Consider the following 12,703-nt stretch of genomic DNA (forward strand, 5'->3'; position numbering starts at 1 on the left):
GTGATAAGCTCCAGTGGAGTGGATCTTTCTCTCCACCTAGTTAGTCACTTCACTCTTTTAACTTTTTTAACACAAAGTTAACGTTCAACAACACATCTAGCTTCAGGGTTTTAAAGTCACAAGAAACATAGTTCAGTGAGGTGTGTCCAAACATTTGATAGTTAGTGTATCAGTGCCTCCAGAAGAACTAGTAATGAATATATAGTGCTGAAGACTCTACAGCTGCATGCAGGGGTGGTCTGTGGATTTGTAGGGCCCTAGGCAAAATCATGAAAATGTGTTACCAGTGTCTCAATTAATATGAGGTCATGGAAACTACAAATATGATAATTACTGGGTAACTGTATTATGTATAAATAAAATTACATATTGTAAATAGGGCCTATAAACACAACACCTTGAAATATACTGTATATTTGTAATCAGATGTAAAGAATAAACATACACCTCTTGCAGAGCAGAGATCTTTGCAGATAGTTTGTTTATTTTCCAGATTAATTGCTCATATTTTCACTCTATGTGAGTTTTTTGTATCTTTATATCAGCAGTGTTTTAATTCCTTCCAAAGCAGATTATTCTTGAGAAAACATGAAAAGCCCTAATGATTTGACAAGCACTGTTTTTGTTTTTACACAAAATAAGCCTGAAAGACTCAAATAGCCACAAAGCAATATTTTTCAGAATTTGCCCATTATTCAGCAAGGTGTGCGATCTGTGTCTAATAATACTGTTATATGAAGCCGCGCTCCAGTTCCCGGCAATGCTTTGCGTTATGAATAAATAATGCAGATTAGTGTGTACTGCTTAGCTTTACTTCTTGCAGATTTTAAATACGCTGCTGTTATTTTATTTGTTGTAACTTTCAATTATTTGTCTTTTTGTGATTATTCAGAGCTCATTTTATACTTAATATGTTGTTTTTAGTTTTCACCGTCATTGTGATTTGTATGTTAAATGATCAGGTCCACGCGTGTTGATATCCCTTTCCGATGCCTCTATTAAGCTTTCTTTTTTTTTTTTTTTTTTTTTTTGCAATTTCTTGGGATAAAATGGGTAATTTAAAATATTATTTTTGTCATATTTCAAGTCACTATTTTTTTTTTTTTTTTTTTTTTTTTTACATTTGTGAAAAATTATTAGGCTTCTGTTTTGTTTACCCTTAAAAAAATTAACCATGGTTTCACTAAAGTAACTATAGTTTAACCATGGTATTTAGTTAAAACATTTACTATAATATTACTGTTGTAAAACCACGTTTTTTGCTGGCATGGTGTAGAGTACACAGCTAAGAACTATGGTATGGTAACTTTATGTTAAATATGCATTTGAATTAATAGGTGTCAATAATGTTCCTTTTAGCAGGCTACTATGAAAATTGTTAATACTTTATTATTACTCTAACTAATAAACTAATTCATAATACGCAATAAACTGTTAAGCATTTTATAGCTACTATAAGTGTAATATGTGACAAGGAGGAGGGCGTGGCCGGGCCGTGATGGAGCACGGCCGGTGCTGAATCAGCTGATCAGCGGGAGAGCGAGATAAGGGGCAGCTGGAGACGCCGGTTGGAGAGAGAGAGAGACGCACACAGCTGCATTGCATGTGTGTCTGTTTATGTTTGATTTATGTTGAGTTTCTTATTAAACTTTGTTTACTGTCCAGCCGGTTCCCGCCTCCTCCTTGCCCATCCTGAACATGTTACATAGTAATGTTCACGTTAACATGTTATCTTGTATTAACATATATAGCCTACATAAAAATTAATGGTTATTTGTTTTATTTGTGTACTATTATGTGCTTTTCTGTGTATAGTGAAATTGTTTTCCTACTTAGAAATATAAAATAAAATGATTAGATATCATGAGAAAAGGCACAACAGACAGCAGTATAAGGCAAAAAAAAAGAGCATCAAAAACTAGCAGTGGTGCAATAACATACAGTATTTTCACAAAGCTGAATTGCATAAGTTACATTTAAATGTGAATGTAATATATATATATATATATAGAGAGAGAGAGAGAGAGAGAGAGACGTTAAAATGTTAAAATATTTCCAAATACTTAAAATATGTCCCTCTTTTTGGTCAACTTTACATTTACGTAGTTTATAATATAACCCAGACAACCTAGCCAATTGTATTCTATTCTAATCTATTCTTTGAATATTATGCAATAGTAATATATTTCTGTCCTAAATTCTTTACTTTCACATTATGTTAAGGGTCTCCAATTAAACCCACGAACCGATATTTTGCATGAAGGAAAACGAGATTCTATGACTATTCAATCCAGTCTCATGAAAATTTTTACATATTTTACGAGTTGGCTATTTCGTATGATTGCGTACGAGTTCGTTCGTATAAATTTGTATGATTTCATCACGCGCAAATGCCCGGATGTCTAATACGGAAGTAAGCATGAGTTTGGCACATGAAGTGTTAAGGACATGCTTATTAATATTATGCCCTTACCCAAACCCCTTATGTAAACCTAACCAATCAGTAGAGTGTGTAAACATGATAGGAAGCTTTTGTGTGTGACTGAACCAAGTAATTGTCGCGTATTAGATGGAAACGATGTCCAGCGACGTCATTGGCTGTAGTGAAAGTCGTAGGAGTGCAGTCGTACAATATCATACGAATTAGCCAAATTTAGAAAAGTCGTATAAATTCTTACGATTTCACCGTGAGAGTGTGTAGGACTAGTTGAAAATATGTTTCGCAACAGAAATGAAGCAGGCGTCTCCTCCTGCGTGTCATTAACACTGCATATATTAATGAACCTAAATCATTAGCCAATATGCAAACATGAAATTAAAATGAAACGGAGAGCTTTGCTTTCACTATCAAAATAGCTGGTATATTCGTGGGAGTTTGGCGTGAACCTCAGCAAATGGCACGTTCATCACAGCGCTTCAAAGCAGTTCATCTTCAAGCACTCTTCAGAAACTGCTCTGACTGTGGCCGGTTTCATTTGGAGTGCTCAGAATCAGATAACGACATAGTCGTGGTAATCATGGTATTTCTATATTCGCTTAAAATTCTCTTATTTGGACAGTAAAGTGTGAGTGCAATTTAAAGTTCAATAATCGCGGTTAGATAAAATAATCTCGATAAGGCGATTATGTAATGCAGCTGAATGGCAAGCCTCGAGGTACTTATGTCATAACAAAAAGCAAAACGGACTGATACCTCTTCGCCTTCACATAGCAACAATCAATCGAAGCACAAAAAAACCCCAAAAACGAACCGAGTTCGGTTTGTGGGAACTTTTAGGGGGGTCTGAGATAATTTGGGTTGTTCACATATACATGTTATATCGCTCTGAGACCGTTTGGAGTGCTCAAATGAACTAGGTGTGAAAACGCCCTCACAAAACATTCAGCCAATGAAGACAAAGCTCTCCCACGGGCATGCAAGCAGGAAAAATATACTTGAGTAGGCAGTCCCTAAACAGGACAAAATCTTTCGAAATGGCTGTCTCAGTCCTGGACATAATTATTGGAGATTTACAGCTGAGGGAATGAGGGAGGGGACCTGGTGGGCAGTAACCCTTCCCAACATTGCTGCGACTGTTTTACTGACAGTTACTAAACAAGTTAATAAAGCCGGATGTATTATGCCTGGACCGGGCCACGAAAACAGTGGGCTATCTCTTTAGATTTATTGCATTTTTTGTGCAACTACGAAAGACAATAATGGATGAGGTGGTTCATGTGATAAGGGTGAGCTATGGCTTTGGACAGGGAGATATTTAATTGAGTCTGATTTATAACTTACCCCTCCTTGTTTAGTGAAGAAATTATTTCACAGATATAGCAAGCCTGTTGACAGCTGAATTGGACTGTGACACAAATAGCTTAGAGCAATCTTCATTTTTGAGAGGTTAATATAGACACATGAGATGTATCAGTATGCATAAATCACATTATATTAGATTATATTAAATGTACTGACATACAACACATTTTTGTATGCCTTAAACAGCTAATCTGCCTTTATTTCTGCTCTCTTTCTCTCTCACTCCATTCCACTATCATCAAACACCACCTGTCTATGAATAACAAATCCAAATAACACCCAAACCTGCTTAAAGCACAAGTTTCCAATTGGTTTTACTATTTGTATTTAAGGACAGGGTTATTTTGGCTCATCTGCCTGCGACTCGAAATCGGATAGATAGATCTCTGAATTATAGAGAAGTAATATTCTGAAGTCTCCTATCTTGCCAATCCAAAAAATCTTGGGCACCATTCGCCTGTCTCGCACCCAAGGCAGAAACAGACAGACAGTGCTGCGTCCAGGAGCCTCCAGCCAACAACCTGCTCTCTCTCTACAAGCAAATCATTTAAGCGGAAAATGATTACTGACAGTGCAAAGGGATTCTTCATTAAATTCATATTTTCAGACTCCTACAGTCAATTCAGCTGAATGCAATTCAAAAGGAGTATATCAATGACTATAATTGCAATGATGTGCATCAGATCTCTTCATGTGCTACGAAAAGGTGGTTAAACAAAATATTCTGTTAATGTTTCTCTTATGTTAGAGGGGTTAGCCTGTTATTTCAGTACACATTGTGGGTAACACATACTAAGGGACACCGTGGTGACACAAGATGACAACAACTAAAGTTGAGATCATGAGCCCTCACAGCAAAAAATGACGCCAAATGACATTGTGGTAATAAAAGTTGTGATTTTTATATTAGAATGGGGTGATATTGCACATTGAAGCCGCCAAGTGGAATTGGATGTTGCGGACTTACGCTGCTGTTTTTGCCGGACCAGTAAACGACTGCGTGGTTGTGCGCGGAGTCTCCAGCAAGTGCAAAAGTGCTGCTGACCAGTTTGGGTTCGTCTGTTCTGGAATCCGATACTTTGCCATCATCATCATCATCATCATCCCTGTTCCAGCGAACTTCGGCACGTTTACTCTGCCCGTCCATGCGCAGACCGGTGCCTTTCCTCTGCTCCTCCGAACGGGCATCACTGCTCCTCCGTGCGCTCTCCATAAACTCGGGCTGCTCCGGAACGCTTCTCTGGACTCTCCTTAACTCGGCGTCCTTTTGCTTTACCTCAGATTCACTTTCCAAAAATTCATCCGAAAACAATTCTTCATCCAAAGCGGGCTCAGTGAAGTTCTCCACAGGCGCACGGGAGCTGAACCCCTCCGCGTTCGCGTCCCTTTCAAACCCAGGAAAATCATCCGCCGCGCGTCCATCGGGTACTCCACTATTTGGGTAATGAACGGTGGTCAGCTTGTGTTTCTTTTTATCCTGTCTCGGATATGTCCCAATATCGGGCGGGTCGCGCAGATGCACATTCACTCCGTTATTCAGTTGCATTGGCGACACGCATGGTGCGCAAGTTATATCTGCCTTTAAATTTGGAAAAAGATATAAGGAGGATAGAATAAGCCAGGTAGAAAGAGTGAAGTGGGAGCCAGGGAATAAACCGAGACCGGTCTCCATCGTTAGAAGAGATTTTGGGGAACAGCTCCAGCGAAGTGTCGGTGTTTTAAAGAAGTGCTCCTCAGCAACACCGCTCACGTTCGGGGATGTGATGGAGTTAGGCAGCACATAGGGGAGGTACTGAATCGTGTGTGTGTGTGTGTGTGGGGGGGGGGGGGGGGGGTGCAGGCACATTGTCACATTGTCCATATTATTATTTAAGTTGTAAAGAATATTATAAATATATACATACATAGTATAAACATTATTAAAAATATATTATTTTCACTGTATTTATTGTTATTTATTATAGCCTATATTTCATCTTATTGTTAATATATTAATTATCCTGGATCACTAGGTTTCTGCTTCAGCATTTCTACGATTTTTTAATCTTATTAATTAATTTGTATAATTTTCATTAGGCTATTATATGCTTTAGACACATTGCCCTGTTTGTACCATTGAAAACACTGAGTGTTTGCTCCAAGTGGGCAAATAGGCTACATCAAATCTGTGGATGCCTCGTTGCATAACTTGTGGAATATTTTTTCTCTATGTCAATAAATAATAAATAAATAAATGCATTCCTGAAAATGTGTTTTTTCCTTTGCGTTTCACACTAAGAAGAGGGAGATCGGTAGATTAGGCACGTGCACGCGCGCAGCCGTGACATTTTTTTTTTCTCCTGTCATCCACGCGCACGCGGAGATGCTGTAGCCAGACAAGGCGCTCTTATGTTGACAGGGACAAAACTGCAGGAGCTCAGCATGGATAACCAACAGTCCTCACAGATCAGCGGGCATGGGCTGCTTCAGTAGGCTACCTTTGTTTCAGCAGAGACAGGATGATCATACTGTTTGGTGATATGTGAGCGTATGTGTGTGCTGGTGTGTCTAGAATTTAGCTAAATTGTACAAAAATCTTAGCTGTGTCCCAAATGACGCACTATGCACTTACAGAATATACTATGCACTCAGCCATGTAGTGTATGAATTTTCAAAGTGTATATCGTCCCATATGGAACACTCAAATGGCATTACAGTTGACGGAAGTGACGTTTCAAATGCATGCAATGTGTTGCCGCTAAGTTCAACACTTATATCTAAAATAATGAACATATTCACACAGCATAGGATGATGGTAAAGCATTCAACACACATTTGTAAGGTGCAGTCTTCACAAAAGTTTCGCTTGTTGCACATTCTCCATTATTTACAATTGTTTTGTCAGACAAGCATCACAGCCTGGTAACTCCGCTGTTTAATTAATATTTATTTTTACTTTTTTATCCGACTGTAAAGAACAGAAAGGATATTAAGAGACATTATTCAATGAAAGTGGAGTGCGCCTCATCTTTGATGGACACACATTACATGGAGGAAACTATCCGTTTTAATCTCAAGCACTTTTCATCAAAACAAGTCGATTTTCCAGGTATTCCAGTTATTAAAGTTCTAAAAGCTAAATTCAGTCACTTTAAGGACCTTGTGTGAACCCTGTAAACAGTGTAGGAAAAAACACAGTATAGGGATAAAATCAAGTAATAGAGAAATTGTGATGTTTGATGGGTTATTTCATTTATGATCACATGGACAGAAAACAATGTTGCAAATTTCGAAATACTGAGTTATACTGCAATCAAATAAATGGAATCACTGCACTCTACCGGTTCAGGGTGCGTAGATCCACAAAATTCTTTAGCAGTCTCAATAACAAGATGTTCCACACTCCTTTTTCTCAATTTCTTTATATTTTATTTATATCTCACAGTACAGCCACGACATGGTTCGTAATGTTTTTGGTTCGTGATATATCGAAAATCGATATATCGTCTCATCCCTAATTTTCAGTGTAAACAAACTTCTCGCACTTCTTACACTACAAAATGGTGTAGAATAGTGCAGAAGTGTGCAGTTTGGGACATACTTCTTATTGTAGGATCCAAATACATCCTCAAAGCTAAAATCGATTCATAAATAAAACAAATATATTTATTATACTGTAAGCAAAAGTGTTCTTTCATGGGTAGTGTTGGGGTTAGTGTATAGTAATTATAATTATTAGGCCTATTATTAGCTATTTTTTGGAACACCAAACACAAAATGTCCTTACCCTGACAGATATCACTGAAAGAGGTGTCCTGAGAAATCACACCCCAGATTGCACACGTACATCTCCAAGATGTCTGTTTTAGATATTTTCATCTGGAAAGAATCGCAATATAATTAACATCTGATTTATAAACATTCTAAACCCTAAAGGTGACTTTAAGATGCTGTGTCAGTTTAAATAGAACTTTCAATTTTAAAAACGTGTTTTGAGACACCTGCATTAATTCTTTGCACTGCGTCTGGCTTTTTTAGCGCAAGAACGTGTTAGGTCTGAATTAACAGCTTTAACAGCTGTGAGACAAGTCTCAGGTCAGTCTTGGGCAATGAGGAAGCGGGAACCAGCTTACACACTTGCATATTTTTTATTGCGGCATTTCAGCACACACACCAACGTACTCAAACTCAGTTGCTCAATAATCTTTAACATAAAATAATTTTCTTTCATGTAAAAATAGGCAGCGTCATCGTGGCACTTCACTTAAAAAACATACTAAACTATGTTTTTTGGAAAATGTAAAAATGCAAAAAGTTTTTTGTGAGGGTTAGGTTTAGGGTTAGAGTTAGGGGATAGAATCTATAGTTCGTACAGTATAAAATAATTATGTCTATGGAGAGTCCTCATAAGGATAGCCACACCAACATGTGTGTGTGTGTGTGTGTGTATGTATATGTGTGTGTGTGTGTGTGTGTGTGTGTGTGTGTGTGTGTGTGTGTGTGTGTGTGTGTGTGTGTGTCTGAATAAATTACAATACTTTGGCATGGCCAGTCAGCAAAACCCTTGAACGCACAGTGTATTTCACTTTGCTCTTCTGCTGCCCAGAGGGAAAAGGGGAAATTGTATTGATTACAGCTAAGCGCTTAGCATACGATACACATTCACTCAAATTAGCAGGAAGATGGATTTTTTGCCCTCTCCCGCTGTCTGGACACTAACCCCTACTGGTTACACTATGCTGCAGATTACAGCTGGGCTAAGGTGACAGAGTATTTGCGGGCAGGTGTTGGAAAAGGCTTTTAATAATGATCTGAGACTATATTTCAAAATAGATACAATTTAGATTCGGATCAGTTATATGAGAAATAATGTATAACATATGAGAGAACTTTAGGAAAATTGTCAATGCATTTTTTGGCATAAATTGCATTTGGTTTTCTTGCAGACACAAAATTAGACAGGGGATAACAGACAGAGCATGCACACACATTTACTGTATTAAATTGGCAGACACTGGCACTGGCATTGCTAGTTGCTACAGGAACAGAACACACACACAATCGCACTTCAAATCCTTTATTTGGATTCAAAATAAAAAATAGATAATAACAGTAGGATCCAAATATATTTGAGAACATTATACAGCAAAAGAATGTGCACACCAGTCGGTTAATAAATTCGTCATTGTCTCTTTTTAATGCTGCTTTAAAGTTTATCTTTTGTGTGATAACCAAACAGATTATGAGTTGTATGAGCTGTATTCTCATTGTTAGTATAATGGTCCCATTCTACAGTTACAATGGGTGACATTTAACTTTGTGCATTTGGAGCAGCATGTCAGCCCTGTTCACTCTCACACATGCTTTTCTATCATGATTGGGACTTTCAGTTGTTTTTATACTGAGCTAATGAAATTGTCTATGTTTTATATGAAGTACTACTATGCACTAACATTAAAATGCATACAATACAATATATTTACTGTGTAACTACATGTTGTTCTGCAAAATTCTCACAAGGTTCACATTTGCTGCTACTGATGTTGAGGTACAGGTTGGTTTTGAAGTAGGGTTAGGGTTTAGATTAGGGTTAGGTTCAGGGTTAGGCTTTGGGTAAGTGTTGGGTTAGGGTAAGGTTTAGGGTTAGGTTTAGAGATAAGGTTAACAGTGTAACTACAAATGTAATTAAATGCAGGTAGTTTAAATGTAAGTTCAATGAAACAACACGTATGTACATAATATGTACATTGTATCAAATGCTTAAAGGTGCTGTAAGCGATTTTAACGTTCTTAAGTTTTCACGTGACTGAGCCGTTGAATTAGCCATGCCCCTTCATTCCAAAACCCTGCACTCCAAAGATAATTTTGAGACAAAAACCGAGCATTGTTTGCTGCTGTGACTGTCAAATTGAACAGTGGCAAAGGGTGTAGATTTGGGGGGGGGGGGGGGTTGGGTTGCAGCGTGAAGCATCTACACGTTTCCATTGATCATGGTTTAAATACTGGGGGCGTTGTACTTACTTGTTTTGATTATTGGGGGGGGGGGGGGTTACCTCCCCCTCACCCCCCCCTGGAAACTACACCCCTGATAGTGGCACAATAGCGCCCTCAACTGACAAACATTATGAATTATAGCCTCAATGATCTGCTTTAAATGATAATGAACAAAATGATTGACAGGTGAAAAGCGTCAATGTCATCGGTTTGCGGACTCATTTTTATTTACTGTTTACAAAGTCTGCAGCTGGCACAGAGACCAGTGAGATATCTCAGGACACTTATTTCATATATATCTTTAAGGGAGTAGGAACATTTTTTGCAAAGTTTTCCATGAAAAAATCGCTTACAGCACCTTTAAGTACGTAGTAGTTAAAGGCACCTAATATAAAGTGGGAACAATTATAATTACTACAGACTATTACTACCCAATCTTTTTTTATTGTTTTTTAATTTTTAATTTTTTTTTTATTTATTTATTTTTTTTTTTATAGAATGTATTTGTTCTATTTATTAATAATTTTTCCAATTGAGATGATCCCAGGATATCCCCAAATTGATGTTTCGTCAGATTTAGCTTACTTTTGAGGACATTTTTGGTCAAATTTGGTAATTTATTTCATATTAATCTATGCAAATAAATTTGTATGTATTACTCTTTCCTCATCGTTCCAAAAACACATTTTATTTTATTTTTCTGTGGTATACAAATTTTATTTTCCTATTAAAATCATGGTTAAGTGTACGGCTTGGTAAGGGGTTTAACTTTACGGTTAGGTTTAGGTTTGTGTTAGGAGTTAGACTTTGGGAAATTCGTAATAGCATTATTTGCTGGTTCTTTTATTTTTCTCTGTGGTAGTAAAACCGTATAATTTTAGTAAATAAAAGGTAAAATCGACTCACTTATAAAAAGTCAATGAAGACCTTAGGTGAAATTAACTTTGGTTTGGCAGGTGTTCTGTGGTTTTTGGGTAGAGATAATGGATTTATCTTTCGATCTTCAGACTATTGTAATTTACATGGAGCCATCATTTTTATGTGGGAGTGTTTGGCAGTCTGCACAGAATGTTAATGGCCACAGTTTCTTAAAGGAAGGAAAAAAAAAAAAAACTGTACAGAGAGAGTCGTGTCCTTTGGTCCTTCATGACTTAAATGCCCAAACATTTCACTAATCTTCAGAACCTTATTAACCAGTGGTGTGAAGCTTATTCTTCCACTTTCAATACCTTTGATGAATTTTATGCAAAACATCTTATATTTGAAATCCCAAATTGTGCATGGATTTAATCAAGGAGTTCTTATATACCTGGATATATCTGTTAGCAGTCCAGTTCATGTCAATGGCAATTGCTTGGTTTGTGCATGCAGTCCCTGAAGTATGCAAACTGGATTCTGTCATCTTTACTCATGGGCAATTAGTTCCGTAAACATTTTTGAGCCAATCAGCTGAGCCGTAAATGCCATGTCCACTCTGGAACCACTGGAAAAAGACGTTCTGATGGCGCGACAAATACTTGCACAAACCCAAGTTTTAGGGGAAATCATGAGCCTATTTAAACCTGTTAAAAGCAACTCCAAAAATTGGCCACTGGTGAAAAATCTACAGTAATATTATGACATTTTTGCAATTCAGCCTGTATAACACTTGCTAATATATATATATATTATATATATATATATATATATATATATATATATATTATAGACACACACACACACACACACACACCAATCGGCCACAACATTAGAACAACCTGCCTAATATTGTGTAGGTGTTATTCTTCTCACCAAAATTGTACAGAGCAGTTATCTGAGTTGCCGTAGTTCGAAACAGTCTGGCCATTCTCTGTTGACCTCTCTCATCAACAAGGCATTTCCATCAGCAGAAGTGCCGCTCACTGGATGTGTTTTTTTTTGTTTGTTTTTTTTTTTTTTTTTTTTTTTTTTTTTGGCACCATTCAGAATAAATTCTAGAGACTGTTTTGCGTGAAAAACCCAGGAGATCAGCAGTTACAGAAATACTCAAACCAGCCCGTCTGGCACCAACAATCATCCATGCAATTATCTAATCAGCCAATCGTGTGTCAGCAGTGCAGTGCATAAAATCATACAGATACAGGTCAGGAGCTTCAGTTAATGTTCACATCAACCATCAGAATGTGGAAAAAATATGATCTCAGTGATTAGGACCGTGGCATGATTGTTGGTGCCAGATGGGCTGGTTTGAGTATTTCTGTAATTGCTGATCTCCTGGGATTTTCACACACAACAGTCTCTACAATTTACTCCGAAAACAAAAAAACATCCAGTGAGCAGCAGTTCTGTGGATAGAAATGCCTTGTTGATGAGAGAGGTCAACAGAGAATGGCCAGACTGGTTCAAACTGACAAAGTCTACGGTAACTCAGATAACTGCTTTGTACAATTGTGGTGAGAAGAATAGCATCAGTTTGGCACTGTTTTGGCAATATTAGGCTGGTGGTTTTAATGTTGTGTATGTATATATAAATATATATATATATATATATATATATATATATATATATATATATATATATATATATATATATATATACACGCACACACACACACTACCAGTCAAAACTTTTGAAACACTTGAATGAAATGTTTCTCATGATCTTAAAAATCTTTTGATTTGAAGGCGTATGCTTAAATGTTTGGAATTAGTTTTGTAGACAAAAATATAATTGTGCCACCATATTAATTTATTTCATTATAAAACTAAAATGTAATTATTATTATTATTATTATTATTATTATTATTATTATTTTTATTAATTTTTTTTAATTGATGATTTGGGCCAAATAATAAATAAAAGCAGCCAATAAGTGCCCAACAATACTGTTTAAAAAGCATCCCAGGGTGATACCTCAAGAATTTGGTTGAGAAAATGTCAAGAGTACA

The 12,703-nt window shown here is 36.9% G+C and overlaps 1 protein-coding gene across 1 annotated transcript in view; it reads right to left on the reverse strand.

Moving 5' to 3' along the window:
• Positions 1-5,504, reverse strand: part of sorcs3a (sortilin related VPS10 domain containing receptor 3a) — a 368,557-nt gene extending 363,053 nt beyond the window's left edge. Inside the window, exon 1 of the mRNA XM_051703251.1 lies at positions 4,770-5,504. Coding sequence (XP_051559211.1) covers positions 4,770-5,474 — 705 coding nt within the window. The 5' untranslated portion in view covers positions 5,475-5,504. The remainder of the gene's footprint in view (positions 1-4,769) is intronic.
• Positions 5,505-12,703: the final 7,199 nt, after the last annotated feature.

This window comes from Myxocyprinus asiaticus, chromosome 7, assembly GCF_019703515.2.
Source record: "Myxocyprinus asiaticus isolate MX2 ecotype Aquarium Trade chromosome 7, UBuf_Myxa_2, whole genome shotgun sequence".
Lineage (NCBI taxonomy): Eukaryota > Metazoa > Chordata > Actinopteri > Cypriniformes > Catostomidae > Myxocyprinus > Myxocyprinus asiaticus.